General features: G+C 40.1%; 4 protein-coding genes across 5 annotated transcripts in view; 1 reads left to right on the top strand and 3 right to left on the bottom strand.

The window, feature by feature from the left end:
• Positions 1–23,637, bottom strand: part of LOC145449522 (hsp90 co-chaperone Cdc37-like) — a 148,494-nt gene that overhangs the window by 8,153 nt on the left and 116,704 nt on the right. The gene's annotated exons all lie outside the window — the stretch shown is intronic.
• LOC145450618 (phospholipase DDHD1-like) lies at positions 2,456–5,249 on the bottom strand. Its single transcript, XM_080329129.1, is given in 2 exon segments — positions 2,456–3,016; positions 3,019–5,249. Coding segments are annotated over 2 exon segments (2,373 nt in total). The 5' UTR covers positions 5,128–5,249; the 3' UTR covers positions 2,456–2,752.
• On the bottom strand, positions 14,708–18,566 carry LOC145450459 (phospholipase DDHD1-like). The gene is given in 2 exon segments (XM_080328982.1): positions 14,708–14,936; positions 14,939–18,566. Coding segments are annotated over 2 exon segments (2,379 nt in total). The 5' UTR covers positions 17,289–18,566; the 3' UTR covers positions 14,708–14,907.
• LOC145450460 (dnaJ homolog subfamily B member 9-like) lies at positions 19,026–20,104 on the top strand. The gene has a single exon (XM_080328983.1). It carries the CDS (start codon positions 19,171–19,173, stop codon positions 19,780–19,782), a length of 612 nt encoding a protein of 203 aa, XP_080185109.1. The 5' UTR covers positions 19,026–19,170; the 3' UTR covers positions 19,783–20,104.

The following is a 23,637-nucleotide window of genomic DNA, read 5'->3' as shown; positions in this document are numbered from 1 at the left end:
ACTAACTACTGGGGGGCTTCGCCCCCCAGACCCCCCACACGGCTCTAGGCTTCTTCCGGTACTTATCATGTACATTGGGTGCCCATTTAGTAGTAGCGTCCCTAAACGCGCGAAGCGCGAACAATTTCTATAATTCATGATTGCATCGGCCAATATGATCGGGAATTGCATATATATTGCTATCAATTTTTATCCTCTCCCTGCTCACATAATCAGATTTACCGGTAGAGCTGATCCAGTGAGGTGTGTTGAAATAGATAGGCCCTCTAAATAATAATAAAACGTCTTCGGGCGTACCCGTTGATATAATGACTTCGATACATGATGCTATTTCGTGACCCCCCTATCTGCTATGTCAAAAGATATTGAAATCGCCAAAACGTACTAAAGTAAATGACGTACACGATTTCAAATTGGTATTTCTTAACTGGAAAATAATGTTCCCTCGATATGGCATTTGTCTTGTTGTGGGACTCAGATCGTCAGGACAGGAACATTCGGCGTCAGTCAGCCATTTAGGCGCCCATGGACATGGACAATTACACATATATTTGTATATATCGAAGTTTTCGGTCAACACCGGTGCAGTCTTTTTCGCCCAAGGTTTTCTCGCTGCTGATCGTTCTGGCGCACTTCTTGGATTCTCATGTTACATAGCCTTTAACTTTATATGTCTTGGCGCGTCATGGTGCGGTAATGGCCGACGCCCAAGTGCCCATTTCTATAAATCATGCCTAATTTTTGTTGGGAAAGGGTACCCAATAATCAGATATCTTACAATAATAAAACGCGCGAAGCGCGAAAAAAAATTCCTGAAAAATTTCAAAAAATACACCATGATTTATGCTAATTCTCGAAATAATTTTGGACCCCCTTCGAGCTCGGCCCCTCCAATTGGGGGGTTTGGAGTGCGACAGTTACGGTCTTGAGTAAATCTTACGCAATGTTCATGCCACGCGAAGAAGACTATCATTCGTTAGTTTCTCGCAGATTAACTTCGAGCTAGCTCATTGTTATTTATAACTTTGTTAAACCATGTTATTTCGCCATTCCCAGAACATAATGCGCTATTGAAATGATATCAGTATCGCTCACGTGTACAAGGCCATACTAATAAAATATCTTCCGTGAGGCGCAGGCGATTGTGAACTCTAATTTCTTCACGGAACGCAATAGTTACCTTTGCGGGGCGCACTTGTACCTCGGTTTCAGACTTCAGTGGTAACACTATTTGGCCCTGGCAATGTTCCATCTTAATTTTCACGAATCTGCGCGCCTGCGTCGTCCATTGGACAACAGTGCGCAACAACTATAAAAAAAACATCATTTCTGATTTTTTTGTGCGCAGCGTAGATTTTCTGTGCGCAGAGACCGTTTCAGCACTGCGCATTTGCGCACGTGCGCAGCTTAGAGGGAACATTGGCTCCGAGTCACAAGTCAATCTCAGTTTTATAGTTTTGACTCGAGTCATTTTCAATTTACCACCGAGTCAAGTCCGAGTCCAAGTCACCGAGCAGAGGGTAGAGTCCGAGTCATGGTATTATGACTCGAGTCGAGTCCAAGACATTGTGTTGACTGCCCAGTTTCCAGTTAAAGGCTTGTTAAATCCACTTTTGATAACTCTGTTTGGTGATATCGAATGGTTCGCGTTTATAATATACTAATTTTCGTCATTTTTAGCAGTTTCTGGACGCATTTTCAAGTACCAGTACCAATAGACGAAATCCCAATAGTGTGATTACTTTACTATTCCTCGAAATTGCAATGAATCGTCGGTCTTGGCCGTCTGAGTCTCGAGTCATGCGCAATGACTCGAGTCCAAGTCGAGTCAATCCACAAATTGAATCGAGTCATTTCCGTATTTTGAGAAAATGACTCGAGTCAAATCGAGTCATCTGAAAAACGTGACTCGAGTCATTACAACCCTGATATGGATCTATCCTATAGGTGGTCAAAGTAGTCATAGTTTGCACTCAAGTAGAATTAACATCATAAATTCCTTGCCAAGTAGAAGTAGCTATTTCCATATTAGTAATTATTCTAGGCCAAGTTTTGCAAAACTATCACGTAAAAATACTTTCAGTCACATCCACTCATGTAAGTAGTGGAAGTATGCAAAATCTACTTGAGTAATTCATAAACATAGAAATACACTTCGTTACCGACCATGACGATATGTAGGCTATGTTTCTAGTCTATACATATTCCCCACGGTAACGTAGCGTAGTTTCTGAATAACCATGCACTATGTCGCACTTGAGTTCAGACGCGCAAATTCAGACAAACCAACAAATGCAATGCGAGAATGCATCGTCTCAATGTACGTTGATGAACTACTACAATTCAAAAACCTATCCCTTGTGTCTTCATAAATTATAATTCCACTTGAACTTGCAGCCTACTTTGACAAACTCTGAATACAGCAGCTTAGCTGTGAGCAAAACATACTAACCAGTCAGATCAACAAGTTCTTTACTGCAACCTTAAGATGTGCGTACTTCAAATTTTCTCAACTGTAAGCATGCTTAGCCTGACATCAACGACTAGGACAGTCTTGATTACATAAATCTTCATACGTCAATTATTTAGAAAACAAACATGTACCTTCATACGGCAATCTGAAGAACACATCACAGTGAACATTGAAGCAGAAATTGAAAACCAGCAAAGCATAGAGGTGGACCAACACATTGTAGCAAATAGGGCAAGTAAAATAAGAATGGTTTGGAAATAGCAACACGGAACACAAGCATCATATTTTGGACTTCAAATTTTGAGTCATGGTGGATGATGGGTGAATTTGCATCATCACAAAGAGAGCTACATCTTGATTGCCCCAATAAGAAGTGTGAGAAGTGAGCGACGCATATCCAAGTTTACTTTCGGTGAAGCCCTCTTGAAGCTCATAGTCGAGTCGATGCTCCAATTCAGTTGCGTCAATAGGAAGTATACTAAAGATTGCACCTTTCGAGTTAATTGCGGTGTCCCGCCTGAATTCTTTCTCTTGATATTTGATTTAACTTCTTTATCTGAATGACTGCTTTCAAGTGGGACATCTTGAATGCTTTCATCAGCATTTAGAGATAGTTGTGATGGTGCTGATGTATCAATGTGTTTAACTGGAGGAGGAGACGACGTACCTCTCGCTCGAACCCAAAGTGCTTTACCTACTCTGGCAGCACCGCCAGATAATGCTTTCAAGTAAGAAGACCGCCGTTCTAATGTTGGCGATACAACAGTGTTATCATCAGGATTATCCTTCTTATCATCAAAGGAGTCGTTTTCATAATTGTCACTCTTTTCTAAAGAATCAGCACCTTGGATCACAGATTGACCCTCGCCCTGTTCAAGCTCGCCATCCTGTTCAAAATCAACTGACGACACGTTATTCATTTCTTGTTGCGCCTCCATTGAGCTGTATGTTTTCGCCGACATATCCTCGTATGGAGACAACTGTAAAGAACCACTGGAATGCACTTGCAAGGGAGAGATCATGCTGTAGTGGCTCAATAGCAGTGGCTCCAATCGATAAGCAACAGGATCCGCAGGATGGTAGACATTGAAGATGCGTTTACAAACACTTCTTGGTATAATGTCTTGAACGCCGTGGCCATCACGAGGTCTATGGCCTCTCAACGCCATGAAAATTCCTAAGGGCGATCCGACACAGAAAAAATTTTCAACTTCAAAATTCAAGCCGCGCGGTTTATTTACATTAGAAAATTCGGCGATCTCTTTTGCAAGACTGGCAGTCATTTCTGTCTTGCTTTGTGACATAGTTTGGCAAGAAGATTCATCTGATACGACGTTGTCATGTGAGCTCTCGGAAACTTTTTGGGCATAGTCATTGAAGAGAACCTGAGGTGACCAGCCAGTCATAATGTCATGCATGATAACACATCCGAGAGAATGCGCAAATATTGATATTTTCCCCAGAAAAGATGGATTTCGTTCCATAAACATGCGGTGCAATAGTGAAATTTGATCGTGCAAACCATCAACAATCTCCTGCTTATACAACGGGCTTGTATAGAACATGATATCCATTGCACTGTTGTTTAAGAATTGACGCACACCCATACCGCGTTTAGGCATTATAGTATCAACAATGCCGTCATCCAAAACAAGTTTTGATCTCCATTCCACAGGTAAAAATTCCACTCGGCCGGTATAATGAGCAAAATATTTAGCCGTAGCGCTTTCGCAAGTGAGTCTGAATTCGTTAGTGCTTTTAACAATTGCTTGTCGGTCTGGTTTTGCTCCAATGCCGTGAACAACAAATACCAAATTATCAATTGGCGGCAAGCAATCTTCGGACATTGCGTTTTCTCTATAGCCACGATGTAACTTGTGTCCACTAGTGGAAGTTTTTGACGGTCCAAATTTTTGCACAATATTTCTGAATGCTCTGTAATAGACTGCATCGCTGTGGATATACACGTCGTTCACAGAATACCAATCGACGTGACTTTGGTCTAACTTAACACTGTGCATGACAACGTTTTTGATCATCAACTTCACTTCATCCAAGGAACAATCCTTCCACCGTTCAATATGTTCAGCTTCAATTTTATCAGCTGTCTCTTCGTCAAGAGGCATAAAATTGCTTTCATAGAACCAAGTGCCACGGAGAATATTCACATTCTCTTCTACCCCCTTTACATTGAGTGAAGACCAATATATCGGAAAACATTTCTTCTCTACGACGTCAACTTCGTACATGCCACCTCTAACACAAACATGGTTTATCTCACTATCGGACTGAGATATTGAACGATATTCGGTTTCAATAGCAATAGAATCTGACCCTACAAAAGGTTTATATCTTTTCTTCTTTCCACTTTGATAAAACCATCGCACTTCTTCAACTTGTAAGTTTTCCACTTCATAAATTTCTCTTTTCAAGGCATCTTTGTTAAATGGCTCGTGAGGCTTGAAACTTTCATTAGGAAGCAACGTTTCGTTGGATCCAGTATCACAGTTTTCGTATTCTAGGTCTTCAAATTCCTCGTACATGCAATCATTACTAGGCCCAATCCTATCCATGCCATCTCCAGGAGTGTTGATATTCATTTTAAGTAAATCGCATTCCTTGATAGCAGGCGCATTTAATTCTTTAGTGGACATTAAGGTACGAGTGTAGGGCCTACCGTTTAGCTTAGAGGGATCTAATTGAGTGTCATAATACTAAATCTGTTACCGCAAGGGTGTAAGCTGTAACATAACATTCGAATGGTAACAGCAGTAACACACCCTGTATAGAAATTCTTCAACAGAAGTATAGTAGTAATTATAACGCAGAGCGAATGTTTGTAGATGTTGCAGTTGTGTAATCTGACTCCAGAAGGTTACGTTTACCGTTCGTTGTGTGTTTATTTGCGTTCGACGACCAGCAATCCACGCCGTGGATTGGCTCGTTGGCTGACGTACCACGAAGCCTGTCTGTTGCACATGCACACATTGCACAGTTGCACACGTATTCTACTATCACACGGACGAATGTTTTATTCTGTCTCCACGACTTGTAACTTTATTGAATCAATGTACGACGACGTAACAGTACTTCCGAATTTGTCAATTGAATAGAATGTCTATACGTTGCATTACACGCATATATAATATATATCTTATAGCCATGAGAGATTACGCATGAAAAATCGCAACATGTATTCCTCCTAATCTATAATTCACATACGACAAATAGACGACTCACAAAGGTCTTATCGGGTGTTCACTTCAGGGAATTAAGTAAGGTTCACAACACTCGCTATTGCTCAATTCTTAAAATGGCGTTAACAATATATTTCGTTAAAAATTCCCCCTTCCTACCAAAACACGAATATATTGTTCAAAATCTAGGGTCATAACTAATCATTGGGACTAGAGACAGGTAACAATTTTATATGCAGGGGCAAAAGTAAACTAATGAAACGAAATTCCATCCAAGCGTGGCATTCGGAAACCCTATTTTACATTACCATCTCGGAACGACTCGCAATATCATCGTTCCGTCCTACTGGCAACTGAAACTCGGATCAACAATAGCTAGCGTTCAAACAGAACAAAGAAATAAAATACATAATTTAACGAGCACAAAAGCGTTACAACAGCGACATTAAAGGTCACTTCGCAATTCGCATGCAAAACATATTATCCTCAAACACATATGAGAATTATAATATCAAATAGCACAAAAGCGTTACAACCGTGACATTAAAGATCACTTCTCATGCAATAACAAATTAATGAAAGTGTATACTAAAGAGCAATAAAATAAAATGCAATGCCAATCATAGACGGAACAATTCTATATGCACTGACGAAAGCCATCAACGTGTATGCAAGGTCAACACCATAGTGCATCCAGCAATCATGCTTCAAAACCCACAGAACATGCTATTCACTGTCATCAGTCACTTTTTCTACTTCCCCACCAATACTGTTAAAACTAGGGCTAGGCAAAATCGAGTACCTGAGTGATTCGATTCTGAATCACGTAATATGCTTCGAGTCCAGTCGAGTAATCGATTATCACTCATTATGGCGTCACAACAGGATGTAGTATGTCGAAGTCCAAATATGAACCTTATATACCACCACAAAGAACGTAATGCCTGTTATCCATCACATTAAAGATGCTTTGGTATTTTTTCGACCATACTGATTTCAGTGCACTTCTTAGCAATTTTGTTGGATGATAATGACTTCGGAAATGTGTTATTTCCAGTACGTTTGTAGCTTTGTACTGTGCCTGGTATGCTAAAACACGGCCAATCAAGGTTTCAGGGTTTCCTCAATGAAAAATAGTATCAAAACTATAATTCTCGTCAGTAAATTAACTTTCAGTTGCGAGGGCCGTATAATTTCAGTACTCGAAAAAATCATCTTTTACTACTCGACTCGAATCATTAAAATTACTACTCGATTCAGATTCGAGTATACTCTAATCATTTTGCCCGGCCCTAAAACCCGGCCAACGGGATCAGCAATCATTCCTACCAAATCCGTGTCGCTCGTACGTCTATAGTCGTCTACGTAACAAGAGGGCTTATGGCAATTCAACGACAATTCTACCGCGGTCATCTCAAATATGACGCACATTCCGTGACACATAACCGGGCCTGCACGAGACTAACAATTTGCCTTCGTGGCCCTCCCAACACTTATCGAAATATATTAATTTCAATCAACATAACACTTCAGCAACGAGCTTCCGTGACCACACCTTACATTTTATGACGGGAGTCACAATGATGCAGCAATCCTGCACTTTCATAACATATCACTGTACAAAGCACAACTTCACCGCGCCTATCTTTACTTTACGCGATTCAACAATCGATGAAGCAGCAATCCTGCATTTACACAGCATATTAATGCACAAGGCACAATTCTCATCACGCATATCTTTATTTTACGCGATTTAATGCAACACATAATCATTCAAAATGTCTTGGTCTAACAATTCGACTCCCTCTGGACGTATATCTTGGACTTGACTCGTTGAGAGTTCTGCCTTCATTACATGTTTGGGTCATAGCGTTATCGTGCAAAATGGCTTCATGCCCAGGATTATCGCGATCGACATCAACAGGTAAGCAATCAGATATACGCTATCGAGACGCGTCACTAACACTACCCGGACAGTCGCTACCGCTGTCATCACAACTAGACGACACGACACACTCGTCACCCGGAGTTAACGCGGAGTTTAGTACCACTTTGTCCGCATCATCAACGGACGGAAACTGCTGAATAAAATCATCAAACATGTCGTTATCTACATCAAATAGAGGAAAGTAACATACTTTCAGCCTGTCAATCATCGACACAGCCTTCTTCCCCTTGATAAACAAGGTAAATAAGGCCTTCACCGATTGCGAACTCACGATCACCTTTTAAGGACCCACGTACCAGAATAATGTGTATTGAATAGGCTGTGTTATCCTTCCATGCAGATCAAAAGAACTAACGCTGTTGCTTAGTTGAAAAAAATTTACTGTTATTTGACAAGACTAATAAACGTATAATGTAAGCCAATCTGAATAAAGCTGTTGTTGAAATTCACAGGCATGATATCTATAGCTCTCCATTCGCCATATTTCATATAGAATACATTTTCATCTTACAATATTTATGCGGTATTGGTAGAGCTGGATAAAATCCTGAGTTGTAACCATATCATAAGGTCATTATTGAAATGAATATTTTGTCCGGAGTCATTTCCAATTTATCTTCGATTTCAGCCCAAGTACGGAAGTTTCGGTCCAAGACCAAGTGATTTTTTTTCATTCTGATGATATTCATTGCATATCACATTAATTATAATATGTAATTTTGTGTGTAGCCTAGCTACTTGGTGATCGGTGATGACTGACCACAATGGGATGAACGACGTGCCGTTGTGCAGGGCACTTCGAAATGGTTTGTTGTATATAAAAGCTGTTGGTAGCAAAATTCTAAATGTCAAATGCTATGGTCATCGTGGAATCCTTAACAAGTGGTGTTGTAATAAGCACCAACAGTGGCGGTTTTGCAAATTGCCATCAATTGTTTTGGGCCCACAGAACAAATGTGGGATCCAGGGGAAAGGCTATCAATATTTATGACTCAAAGTAATTTCAAGTATTTTGTGACATTGTTGTTCCAAAAAGGACTGAAGGTGAGTCATTTCATTTTCACTCGTCATTACTACCCTTGCTTAATCAATCAGAGCACAGGGCAAATTCATTTTGCATTGAGTGGTAGCGATTCTCAAACTAGGGTACGCGAGAAACATATCAGGGGTACGTGGGCATGAGCAATTTCATTTCTGTGGCACTGTGACAATTTTTGCTGCAACGATTCGAACGTATATGGGACAAGCAAGAACGAATTTAAAGCTTATAAAATGGAACGTTGAAGGCTTAGATCACCAATAGGCAATAGCCCATCCCGCCATTGGTTACGAGCAAGGTTTTCAAGCATGTGCATGATGAAGAACGAATTTCGTGCCAGACTTTCGATTGAACATAATTTACGTGCATAGCTTTCGAAAACACTTTCCAGAAAGCCGCAGCCCAGGAGCAATTGAGCACACGCTCGGTGAGAGTTAGATGGCGAGTATACTCGCTCAATCATAGTGCCCTATATATGGTGTGGAGCAGAGTTGGATCAATTGTAATTTGTAATTGTAATTGAATGTAATAATTACATTTTTCAATGTAATTGTAATGTAATTGTAATTGAAGCATTTTTATTTTGTGTAATTGTAATTGTAATTTGACAAAAATTTTGCTCAATTACAATTTCAATTACATTAAATTGCTATTGAGACCTGACAAGCACAACATAAAATAATTGACTTATAATGCATTCTCTTTAAATGTCGACAAGGAATTTGGTGGATCCATTCGCGGAAGCCCTTGACTGCGCCCTTGCGGGCGAAGTTTTTTATTTTTACCGCTATGCTGGCCTCGGCTGCCATTGTATACAATTTTTATATTACTAACCAACGGATGGATTCGCAACACGTGACTCACGATTGAATACGCCGAGAAGCGAACTGCTGAGCCGGCTAAAAGTAGCAGAATTGATAGTCCCATAGCTGGCGATCCAAGCGTCGAAATTTGATATGTATGGTCCAGAGTTGGATCAATTGTAATTAGTAATTGTAATTGAATGTAATAATTACATTTTTCAATGTAATTGTAATGTAATTGTAATTGAAGCATTTTTATTTTGTGTAATTGTAATTGTAATTGTAATTTGACAAAAATTTTGCTCAATTACAATTTCAATTACACTAAATTACTATTGAGACCTGACAAGCACAACATAAAACAATTGACTCATAATGCATTCTCTTTAAATGTCGACAAGGAATTTGGTGGATCCATTCGCGGAAGCCCTTGACTGCGCCCTTGCGGGCGAAGTTTTTTCTATTTTTACCGGTATGCTGGCCTCGGCTGCCATTGTATACAATTTTTAGATTACCGACCAACGGATGGATTCGCAACACGTGACTCACGATTGAATACGCCGAGAAGCGAACTGCTGAGCCGGCTAAAAGCAGCAGAATTGATATTCCCATAGCTGGCGATCCAAGCGTCGAAATTTGATATGTATGGTCCTAATCGAAAGCTAGTGTCGCACTGATTCCGCAATAAACGTATATTTCCAGGCAATGGTACCATCCCAAAATAGTCGTGAAAGTCTGGGAATCGGCATTGTTCTGAACAATCGCTGGGCGTAATTGGTAATTGTTGTGGTCATGCTGCTGCAGCGCTCTCACTTTTCAGAACAGTCGGCCTTAAACGGCTATTTTGGAGCAGTTACATTGCCCTGAGGAGATTTTATTTTGTATTTTCGGAATTAGTACATCAATAGCTTACGATAAATACCAGATCTATCAAATTTGGACGCATGGATCGCCAGCTCTAGGACTACAAAGTTTGCTGCTTTTAGCCGGTTCTGCAGTATGTTTGTCGGTGCATTCATCCGTGACTCACATCTTGTGCATCTATCAGTGGGTTGGCAATCTACAATACGATTTCAGATCACGATGCTGCATCGTTATTTCGTCTGGCTAACTAACCAGACCACTGGATATTATATAACGTCTTATCTGACAAAGCGCGGTTTTGTTTTCACTCCTCATCCTAATTCCTACGTCCCTCGATAAAAATAATATTATTTCTTTAATTATATACTATAGACGCAAATCCAACACGTGCATATATTATAATACTTTTTCAACGACATACTGCACCCTATCCTTAATCCTGACCCATAGGAAATTAGGTAAATAACATTCTACATTTCCAATTACGTGAGCCATAATTACCGAGCATTCAAAACACGCTTATATTACGCCACAATGACATCTCACATAGCATACTATGTACGCACATAAACGCATTTATTACTACACAATCTGAACTAGACTTGAATTGTTGTTAAATACGACGCTACGGTTGTCAAGGAGCACGGTTGAATTTATGATTATTAAATTACATGTTCAACAGCAGCAATTGTAATTGTAATTGTATTGTAATTGAAGCATGCAATGAGTAATTGTAATTGTAATGTAATTGAAGCATGCAAGGAGTAATTGTAATTGGAATTGTAATTTGATATTTTTAGCATGGAGTAATTGTAATTGTAAAGTAATTGAAACATTCATGAAAGTAATTGTAATTGTAATTGTAATTGAACTGAAATAATGTAATTGATCCAACTCTGGTATGGTCCTAATCGAAAGCTAGTGTCGCACTGATTCCGCAATAAAAGTATATTTCCAGGCAATGGTACCATCCTAAAATAGTCGTGAAAGTCTGGGAATCGGCATTGTTCTGAACAATCGCTGGGCGTAATTGGTAATTGTTGTGGTCATGCTGCTGCAGCGCTGTCACTTTTCAGAACAGTCGGCCTTAAACAGCTATTTTGGAGCAGTTACATTGCCCTGACGAGATTTTATTTTGTATTTTCGGAATTAGTACATCAATCTTACGATAAAGACCAGATGCATCAAATTTGGACGCATGGATCGCCCGCTCTAGGACTACAAAGTTTGCTGCTTTTAGCCGGTTCTGCAGTATGTTTGTCGGTGCATTCATCCGTGACTCACATCTTGCGCATCTATCCGTGGGTTGGCAATCTACAATACGATTTCAGATCACGATGCTGCATCGTTACTTCGTCTGGCTAACTAACCAGACCAGTGGATATTATATAACGTCCTATCTGACAAAGCACGGTTTTGTTTTTACTCCTCATCCTAATTCCTACGTCCATCGATAAAAATAATATTATTTCTTTAATTATATACTATATACGCAAATCCAACACGTGCATATATTATAATACTTTTTCAACGACATACTGCACCCTATCCTTAATCCTAACCCATAGGAAATTAGGTAAATAACATTTTACATTTCCAATTACGTGAGCCATAATTACCGAGCATACAAAACACGCTTATATTACGTCACAATGACATCTTACATAGCATACTATGTACGCACATAAACGCATTTATTACTACACAATCTTAACTAGACTTGAATTGTTGTTAAATACGACGCTACGGTTGAATTTATGATTATCCAATTACATGTTCAACAGCAGCAATTGTAATTGTAATTGTAATGTAATTGAAGCATGCAAGGAGTAATTGTAATTGTAATTTTATATTTTGAGCATGGAGTAATTGTAATGTAATTGAAACATGCATGAAAGTAATTGTAATTGTAATTGAACTGAAATAATGTAATTGATCCAACTCTGGTGTGGAGTGTGTGGACGGAGAGAGAGAGAAAGAGATTCTTTTTTGCCTGCACCATCGAGATGCTTTGACGACGGAGTTGCGATAAGGCCGTGAGGTCATCTAGTCTGGGCCCCCCTTTTTTTCTCCTCCATGCTATCTGTGATTGCTGAGCGCCTATAGCAGATATAGTTGCGGAGACCAATTTTCGAGTCTTTGGTATGACCCGGCCGGGGATCGAACCCACGACCTACCGATCGAGAAGCCGGGCGCATAACCATTACAGATTACACTATCTCGCTCACAAGCAAATCTCAAGGCTCACTGCGATTGGTCGATCTACGTCACACTTACCATTTGGCTAAATACAATTTGACGGTAATTTTTGACCGGCTTGCCGAGCATCAAATTTGATAAAACGGGTATCAATCAAAAGCTGCCTCTGTACTGATTACGAAAATATAAATTTTATTTCGCTTTTGGCCCTGGAACCCCCACAATCGGCCTCGAATTTTTCATTGTTATATGGACAGTGGCATAGTGACGCAATGTTGTCTGGCGAAACGAGAGCGTAGCTGACGAGCAAATGAGTAGCTGCGCGGCGAGAGTGAGAGTGAGAGCTTGTGTTTCGAAGTGCGATTACCTTGGTCTACACGATTTTTGCGTCAGGACTTCTTTGGGTCATTATACCTAATTTAGGGGCGCTGAATACGAATCTGACGTTATTTTTGCTCTATCACGTTTTTGAGATATATATATGTAGAATATTTCTACTTTTTCGCGGTACTCAAGTAGATTTCGGCTACTTACAATACTTACTGATGTGGTAATGTTTTAGAACTACTTCAACATCTGAATATATTTTTTCGAAGATTCTACCGATGGGTGGTGTCATTATAGTCATTTTGCGTTGGATGCGGCGATATACATCTTGCGATTTCGTGTAGCCACATCTGACTAAATGTTTAAAGTATGCGAACACCCTCCCCCTGACCAAATACTTCGATATTTACTGACTTTTAGTAATGGTCAGACCTTTTGTTTCGTCTTCCACTTGAAGTAGTTTTGACATGTCTTAGAAATCACTACTTCTACTTGTAATTGCGCGAGTAGAAATGTAAGGCGGTATTCGTGCTACTTGAGTAGCAACGCTACGATCACTTCGACCGACTCTAGTTCATGATAAAATATTAGGGCAAATCAGAAACCACTAAAAATGTAAAGGTTTTTGTACTTAGAACTGAACGAGAAATATTTTACTTCGTCTGCTCAATTTTATATATTTTTCATCTTCGTGCAATACTATGTATGTATGTAACTTCTCTATACAAATACACCATGACTAACTTGACATACACGTGTGAAGTTACGCTTACCTACACTAATTACTTTGTATTTTGAACAGTAGAAAGCTGCTTTGGGTCAATCTTGCATGATTCCTATGACTACTCCAAGTCGTTTCGACACGTTCCTATATTTTCATTGTATCACACTTTTTGTGCTGTATTGAATTGATTAATTGCTAATAAACCGACTTTATGATTGGAATCGCCATAAAACAAACTGCACCAGCCTCTGTATGGTGTATCACATGGTGACGGAGCGCCAGACCTTTGCCAGCGAGTAGTAATTCTGTCAATGTACACTTGCTCGTAAACTGTGCTAGTGCCAAAAATAGCGTAGCCGTCAGTACCAGATATCATCACCATCTTCAACAAACATATGTTGTGAAACGCCAACTTTAACTCCTGTGTTACTTGGATGGAACATTGTTGTGTGATTGGGTTGTTATAAACGTGACTGGGGTGTGGAAATCACCGCCTATTATGATCACTCCGCTTATTCTTTGGGGCGCTTTAGTGCCCTTCCCAATATATGGATTACACATATCAACTATTCATGCACCAAAAGAAACCTCGACAGTCTTAGGAAGAGTTGGCGTTAGTGCAGAGCGTCCGGCCTCTTGATCTTCAGGTCATGAGTTCAACACACAATCGCCTGCGTTAGTGCAGACAGGCATAGCAATAGATTAGAGAATGCGTAATTAATACTTTGACAAACTCTGAATACAGTAGCTTAGCTGTGAGCAAAACATACAAAACAGTCAGATCAACAAGTTCTTTACTGCAACCTTAAGATGTGCGTACTTCAAATTTTCTCATCTGTAAGCATGAGAGAGAGAGAGAGAGAGAGATATGATATTTTTTCTCGCCTGCACCATCGGGATGCTTTGACGACGGAGTTGCGATACGGCACCATGAGGTCATCTAGTCTGCGCCCCCATTTTTTTCTCCTCCATGCTATCCGTGATTGCTGAGCGCCTAGCAGGATAGCTGCGGATACCAATTTTCGAGTCTTTGGTATGACCTGGCCGGGAATCGAACCCACGACCTACCGCTCGAGAAGCCGGACGCATAACCTTTGCACTATCATGCTTTGCCTAACATACGACTAGGACAGTCTTGATTACATATATCTTCATGCGTCAATTATTTAGGAAACAAACATGTGCCTTCATATGGCAATCTGAAGAACACATCACAGTGAACATTGAAGCAGAAATTGATAACCAGCGAAGCATAGAGGCGGACCAACACGTTGTAGTAAATAGGGCAAGTAAAATAAGAATGGTTTGGAAATAGCAACACGGAACACAAGCATCATATTTTGGACTTCAAATTCTGAGTCATGGTGGATGAATTTGCATCAACACAAAGAGAGCTACATCTTGATTGCCCCAATATGAAGTGTGGGAAGTGAGCGACGCATATCCAAGTTTACTTTCAGTGAAGCCCTCTTGAAGCTCATAGTCCAGTCGATGCTCCAATTCAGTCGCGTCGATGGGAAGTATACTAGATTGCACCTTTCGAGTTAATTGTGGTGTGCCGCCTGAATTCTTTCTCTTCATATTTGATTTATCTTCTTTATCGGAATGACTGCTTTCGAGTGGGACATCTTGAATGCTTTCATCAGCATTTAGAGATAGTTGTGAGGGTGCTGATGTATCAATGTGTTTAACTGGAGGAGGAGACGACGTACCTCTTGCTCGAACCCAAAGTGCTTTACCTACTCTGGCAGCACCGCCAGATAATGCTTTCAAGTAAGAAGACCGCCGTCCTAATGTTGGCGATACAACAGTGTTATCATCAGGATTATCTTTCTTATCATCAAAGGAGTCGCTTTCATAATTGTCACTCTTTTCTAAAGAATCAGCACCGTCGATCACAGACTGACCCTCGCCCTGTTCAAGCTCGCCATCTACTGCTGTATCCTGTTCAGAATCAACTGACGACACGTTATTCATTTCTTGTTGCACCTCCATTGAGCTGTACGTTTTCGCCGACATATCCTCGTATGGAGATAACTGTAAAGAACCGCTGGAATGCACTTGCAAGGGAGAGATTGTGCTGTAGTGGCTCAATAGCAGTGGTTCCAATCGGTAAGCAACAGGATCCGCAGGGTGGTAGACATTGAAGATGCGTTTGCAAACACTTTTTGGTATAATGTCATCTTGAACGCCGTGGCCATCACGAGGTCTATGACCTCTCAACGCCATGAAAATTCCTAAGGGCGATCCGACACAGAAAAAATTTTCAACTTCAAAATTCAAGCCTCGTGGTTTATTTACGTTAGAAAATTCGGCCATCTCTTCGGCAAGACTAGCAATCATTTCTGTTTTGCTTTGTGACATGGTTTGGCAAGAAGATTCATCTGATACGATGTTGTCATGTGAGCTCTCGGTAACTTTTCGGGCATAGTCATTGAAGAGAACCTGAGGTGACCAGCCAGTCATAATGTCATGCATGATAACACATCCAAGAGAATGCGCAAATATTGATATTTTCCCCAGAAAAGATGGATTTCGTTCCATAAACATGCGGTGCAATAGTGAAATTTGATCGTGCAAGCCATCAACAATCTCTTGCTTATACAACGGGCTTGTATAAAACATGATATCCATTGCACTGTTGTTTAAGAATTGACGCACACCCATGCCGCGTTTAGGCATTATTGTATCAACAATGCCGTCGTCCAAAACAAGTTTTGATCTCCATTCTACAGGCAAAAATTCTACTCGGCCAGTATAATGAGCAAAATGTTTAGCGGTCGTTCTTTCGCAAGTGAGTCTGAATTCGTTAGTATTTCTAACAATTTTTTGTCGGTCTGGTTTTGATCCAATGCCGTGAACAACAAATACCAAATGATCAACCGGCGGCATGCAATCTTCGGACATTGCGTTTTCTCTATAGCCACGATGTAACTTGTGTCCACTAGTGGAAGTTTTTGACGGTCCAAATTTTTGAACAATATTTCTAAATGCTCTGTAATAGACTGCATCGCTGTGGATGTACACGTCGTTCACAGAATACCAATCAACGTGACTTTGGTCTAACTTAACACTGTGCATGACAACATTTTTTATCATCAACTTCACTTCATCCAAGGAACAATCCTTCCACCGTTCAATATGTTCAGCTTCAATTTTACCAGCTGTCTCTTCATCAAGAGGCATAAAATTGCTTTCATAGAACCAAGTGCCACGGAGAATATTCACGTTCTCTTCCACCCCCTTTACATTGAGTGAAGACCAATATATCGGAAAACATTTCTTCTCTAGGACGTCAACTTCATACATGCCACCTCTAACACAAACACGGCTTATCTCACTGTTGGACTGTGATATAGAACGATATTCGGTTTCAATAGCAATCGAATCTGATCCAACAAAAGGTTTGTATCTCTTCTTCTTTCCACTTTGATAAAACCATCGTACTTCTTCAGCTTGTAAGTTTTCCACTTTATCAATTTCTCTCTTCAAGGCATCTTCGTTAAATGGCTCATGAGGCTTGAAACTTTCATTAGGAAGCAGCGCTTCGTTGGATCGAGTATCACAGTCTTCGTATTCTAGGTCTTCAAATTCCTCGTACATGCAATCATTACTAGGTCCAATCCTATCCATGCCATCTCCAGGTGTGTTGATATTCATTTTGAGTATATCACATTCCTTGATAGCAGGCGCATTCAATTCTTCAGTGGACATCAAGGTAAGAGTGTATAGTTTAGCTTAGAGGGATCTAATTGAGTGTCATAATACTAAATATGTTACCGCAAGGGTTTAAGCTGTAACATGACATTCACATGTTAACAGCAGTAACACACCCTGTATAGAAATTCTTCAACAGAAGTATAGTAGTTAATGACTACACGATTTATTGTATAAATACTAGTGCAGTGGTTCTCAACCGGGGGGTCCACGGAGCCTCGAAATAGTTGATAACCTAATTTGTATTTTTTTTAATTCGGAAAATCACGATGGAGTTTTGCTTCATTACTATTGTAACTCCAGTGCTCATATCAACAGAATGGTGTCTGAGATTAAATATCCTACTGTGCAGAGTGCAGACTCATTTTAATTGTTAAATTGGCAATAGCCTACTGATACAAACATTTTGCTGTTTAGAGGTGTTTTGCTGGCGATTGTGGGAAAGAAAAGTTGGATGAGTAAGGTCAATCACGGTGACTTTGAAATGTTTACACAAAATCCATATGACCATTTTTTCCATAATAACTTCATGATAAGCTGCTAGATAATGACCAGGCTGGACGTTACATGTTAATTAAAAAAATTTGTTAGTCAATTTTGGTGCTATATTTGTTGCGGTCATGCCCAAATGTCTCGTCTGAAGTGTTACGTGTTAATATCACATTCGCCACCATCTACATTTGTGGAAATGGATTTTCGACACTTGTTCATATCATATCGAAGGCGCGGATTTTCAAGACACGACCACGTATTTCAAGAAATGCAGTTGCAGAACTCGCTTTGAAATAATAGAAGTAAACCCAATTTCTGCATGACTAGTATGATATTATTTTCAAGAAAAGGCATTTTTGAAATAATAGAAGTAAACCCAATTTCTACATGACTAGTATGATATTATTTTCAAGAAAAGGCATTTTGTTGCTGTTTATCGCTAAGCCTACAGCTTATCATTAGCACAAGACAGTCGACAGAGATGACTGTTGCACGATAATTGAGCTAAATTTGAACTGAAACTTTGTCGTTAGGGTCCGTGACGGTCCAAAAGGGGTCCGAGAAAACGAAAAGGTTGAGAACCACTGTACTAGTGCCTCGATTGTTTCTTCTGAATAATTCCCAATTGACATCTACATCATGTCTCGTATAGAGTTGGAAAACTAGAAAACTTTCAGCTTTTCCAGATTGGATTAGAATTTAAATTACAGAATTCCTAAACAAATAGGAAGTTGAATTAAATCAAGTTCAGTTCATAACAAATCAAAAGTTATTCTCAGAATGGCAAATGTCTATACCGTGCTGAAACTGAAAGAAAGCTATGGCTCGTTTCGCACTAATACAGTTCTCTTGTAGGAAACCAGAAATTAGATTGGAATTAAAATTAGAGCATAGAACCATTTCATAATTTAGAGTAGGATTAGACTACAGGCATCTTGCTCTGACAACTAGAAATGCCTAATTTTCCAAATCTGATCTCATGACACCTGGCATGAACACTGAACACTGAACAGCAATTTCCAGTCACCTGACTCGTTGTAACAAAGACGTAAACAAACATTGTTATTCTAAATACGCATGTGCACACTATGATTAACACCTTTTATATCAAGGGTGGAAATCACGTCGTATGCCTGATGATCTCATTTCAGCTTTCAGAAATGTTATTGAAGTCAATACGAATACAAAGTAATGAACTATAAAGCTACATTGCTCATTTATAATCGCAGGGAAACTGATATTTGCAAAATAACGTGATGACCAGTGACCCAGAAATTATACTTCCTGGTACTATGCGGAAATTGAAAGGAACAATGTTTTGCGTTTACGTTTGCTGGATGTGAATATTACCGAGCCACCGTGTGAGACTCAGTGCAATAAAAACGGAATGAAAGGTCATAGAAAATTCGTTCTACGGATTACTGCAATCTTGATAATCTCCTCTCTGGTCGCTTGCGTTGCACAAAAGGACTACTATGAAATCCTCGGGGTTCGAAAAGATGCTTCAAAACAAGAAATAAAGAAAGCCTTCAGAACACTAGCGCTCCAGTATCATCCAGATAGAAACCCGGGTGCTGGAGAATCGAAGTTCCGTGAAATTGCTGAAGCATATGAAGTTCTATCTCATGACGACCAACGACAACAGTATGATAGATTTGGTCACGAGGGAATGAATAAAGGGTATGGAGGAGAACGTGGCAGCTTTAGTGACATTTTCAACGCTAGGTTCAACACGAAAGAGTTTTTCAAGCACTTTGATTCGGGATTTGGAAATAAATTTCATGAGTTGTTCAATTTTGATGAAATTTTCGGCAATATGTTTGGTGGTAGAAAATTTGGCTTTAAAAATTCTGATAGTGTTTTTCAAACTTTCCAAACACAAAGTCAATCCATAAGAGTGTCTGGGGGAACAAGACAAACCTGTAAAACAGTTACAAAGAAAGTTGGGAACACTGTAATGACTGAGACTGTATGTACGACACAGCATGATGAGATGTAATACTTGATTATCATACGTGAAGCTCAAATTTCGATATACTTTCGCTTGTACTGTACTGCCATATTTTTTCTTACTACATATGTACCATGTTGCACCTTTAGCTAATATGAGTGTCCACTGTTCCTAGTATAAGCACATGTGATTTTTTCAGTTCTAGTGTTTTTGTGTGCCAATAATGTGTATTGAATAGGCTGTGTTATGCTTCCATGCAGATCAAAAGAACTATTGCTGTTACTAAATGTTGATAAAATTTACTGTTATTTGACAAGACTAATAAACGTATAATGTTAGCCAATCTTAATAAAGCTGTTGTTGAAATTCACATGCATGATATCTATAGCTCTCCTTTCGCCATATTTCATATAGAATACATTTTGATCTTACTGTCTTTATGCGGTATCGGTAGATCTGGATAAAATCTTGAGTTGTAACCATATCATAAGGTCATTATTGAAATTAAATTCAATGCATAACACATTAATGATATTATGTAATTTTGTGTGTACTTGGTGATGACTGACCACAATGGGATGAACGACGTGGCGTTGTGCAGGGCACTTTGAAATGGTTTGTTGTGTATAAAAGCTGTTGGTAGCAAAATTCTAAATGTCAAATGCCATGGTCATCGTGGAATCCTTAACAAGTGCCGTTGTAATAAGCACCAGTGGCGGTTTTGGGCCCACAGAACAAATGTGGGATCCAGGGGAAAGGCTATCAATATATATGACTAAAAGTCATTTTAAGTATTTTGGGTCATTGTTGTTCCAAAAAGGGCTGAAGGCGAGTCATTTCATTTTCACTTGTCATTACTACCCTTGCTTAATCAATCAGAGCACAGGGCAAATTCATTTTGCATTGACTGGTAGCGATTCTCAAACTAGGGTACGTGAGAAAAATTTCAGGGGTACGTGGGCATGAGCAATTTCATTTCTGTGGCACTGTGACGATTTTTTGGTGCAACGATTCGTACGTTAACGGGACAAGCCAGAACGAATATAAAGCTTATAAAATTCAACTCTGGAGGCTTAGATCACCAATGGCCCACAACCACCATTGGTTACGAGCAAGGTTTTCAAGCATGTTCGTGATGAAGAACAAATTTCGTGCCAGACTTTCGATTGAACAAAATTTACGTGCATGCCTTTCCAAAGAGCCGCAGCCCAGGAGCAATTGAGCACCCGCGCGGTGAGAGTTAGATGCAAGTACTCGCTCAATCGTTGTGTCTAATATATGGTGAGGAGTGTGTGGACGGACACAAGCAAGGCTCACTGCGATTGGTCTACGCCACACTTACCATTTGGCTAAAGGCAGGGTTGTAACCAAGTCACAAAGCACCGAGTCACAAGTCAATCTCAGTTTTATAGTTTTGACTCGAGTCAAGTCGAGTCATTTTCAATTCATCACCGAGTCCAAGTCAGCGAAAAGAGTACAAATTTTCATCACTTTTAGCAGTTTCTGGTCGCATTTTCAAGTACCAGTACCAATAAACGAAATCCCAATATTGTGTTAACTTGACTATTCTTCGAAATTACAATGAAATGTTGGTCTTGGCCGTCTGCGTCTCGAGTCATGCGCAATGACTCGAGTCCAAGTCGAGTCAATACACATATTGACTCGAGTCGAGTCATTTCCGTATTTTGAGAAAATGACTCGAGTCATCAGAAAACCCTCGCTAAAGGCAATTTGACGGTAATTTTTTACCGGCTTGCCGACCATCAAATTTGATAAAACGGGTATCAATCAAAAGCTGCCTCTGTACTGATTACCCAAATATAAATTTTATTTCGCTCTTGGCCCTGGAACCCCCACAATCGGCCTCGAATTTTTCATTGTTATGGAGAGTGGCATGGTGACGCAATGCTGTCTAGCGAAACGAGAGCGTAGCTGGGGAGCAAATGAGTAGCTGCGCGGCGAGAGTGACGTGTAGGTCAATTTCACTGAGCCGTGAGACTTTCTTGTGTCCACATCCACACCATATAGGACACTATGATTTTACATGATTTGTCTGTGTCCACACCACTGTAGGACGGTGTAGGAGACAGGACACTATATAATATTATACAGCAGGGGCGGGCAACTTGTCCAGTCGGCGGGCATAATATGGGCAATGAAATAGGCTACTTGGTAGGCCAGATTCCTGAATCGATGCATTAATAATACATCGTATTTGAAGTAAACTTTACGTTTAAGGCGTAGAGACCAAAAGCAGCATTCAATGAATTTATAAACGTAATGTACTTCCCTGCCAGTTGAAGTCAATAAGACGGAAAGCATACAAATATAAAGAAGAGTACAAAAAGTGAACAGTAGTGTTGCGCCCGGGGAACAGGTTTGATCATCCGTAATCTCAACGAAGTCACATAATTTATCTGTCTTGCGCCAATCACAGGAAGACGAATATTTTTGTGCGAACCCGAGGTTCCAGAATGTTCTTTATTTTCCGTTTAGAATTAAAGTCGGACGCGGTGCGTGTGTCTGGAAATCGCATGAGGCTTGACTGGAGGTGGCTGTCTCAGCTGAGTGAGCCGGTAGATTGGGTAGGGAATTACTATAGATAACTAACCTAACCTATCTATAGAGCGTGAGTTGGCGGCACTGCGGCAGTTGCAGTGCAGTGCGAAGTAGTAGTATCGGGCGATTGACTTCGTATTTGCACTACAGGATGGGGTTGTATGTGCCTTACGGAATCTTTGTGGAAGGTTGACTGAGGCACGACCTCTTCACTGACGATGCTACGCACAAGGGTGTGTTGATGCCCTGTTGTTTGGTTGTCCTTACTTGCTTGTAGAGGGCAAGGCTGCTGCCGTTATGTATTACAGTGGCGTAGCAGCCACTTGGCGGCTTTGGCTCTGCGGCAGGCTGCAAGCGGGCGACAAAATGAGGCTGCACAGCACAATGCACAATGCATACAACACGGAGAGATGGATATTGCGTAATCACGAGGTAATTTGTTACGCCGCAACAAATTACCTCGTGATTATCCATTTCTCCTTGCTGGGATCGATGGTTGTTTTCGACAATAAGTTGCGCGTGACACAATGATTTTTCGCGTGACAAGAAGCAAGAACAGTCTATTTAGGACGGCGGCACATGCTCCTATACCACTGTGTGTATATACGTAGGTTTTTGTCGACTTAGCTTGATATATGCATGGATCGTATGTCGTGTGGGGCTGAAGTTTAGAGTTGGTGGTCTGATTCTGTTATAAACGACTTGGTGTGATAGGCGTTGCGTGTAGGCTATTCTGCCGTATGAATATTAGGGTTGTTCAAAAATAACTTTTTTTGGATTCCACGCAGCCATTCATTGATTAAATTGTCAGGTTACCCTAAAAACGCTGCACACCAAATATGGTTCAATTCTAGCATGTATAAGCCGCTGCAGAGCCAATTAGAATTTTCAATTTTTAAAGAAAAATTGGAACAAAATAAAATTTCAAATTTTTTTGTCAACGCCGTGAAATTGTTGAGTTGTCTTCAAAAACGATGCGAACAAATTTGACTCTCTCAGAAGGGGAGTTATTTGAGTTTTTTGTTAATGATTCTCGGATTATCCACCAATCGAGGATTTAAGAACTAAAAGTTCACTCTAAAACTACTACACAAACCTGAAATCTCAACAAACTTCACTATCACTTAACTTTTAAAAGCTACCATGCGGTCGAAGATCAGCTATTACGTCACATTTCTATGGTTCATGATGATGAAACATGAAAATTGCGACTTGGCTAGTGGCGACCTTTCGTAAAATTACTCGATTTCGGATTGACTTGGTGATTAAATAAAAAAAGACTCGAGTTGAGTCGGGTCAAACGGTGACTTGGTACTGAAATCATACGGACGCAACAGTCTATTA

The sequence above is a fragment of the Botryllus schlosseri genome, chromosome 11, assembly GCF_051294905.1.
Source record: "Botryllus schlosseri isolate E-star chromosome 11, Bs_hap1, whole genome shotgun sequence".
Lineage (NCBI taxonomy): Eukaryota > Metazoa > Chordata > Ascidiacea > Stolidobranchia > Styelidae > Botryllus > Botryllus schlosseri.
Note: the sequence above shows the minus strand (reverse complement) of the source record. Positions and strands in the feature narration are given on the sequence as shown.

Bases quoted from the DNA above. Each gene is read 5' to 3' on its own strand.
- LOC145450460 (XM_080328983.1), top strand. From the start codon at position 19,171: ATGAAAGGTCATAGAAAATTCGTTCTACGGATTACTGCAATCTTGATA.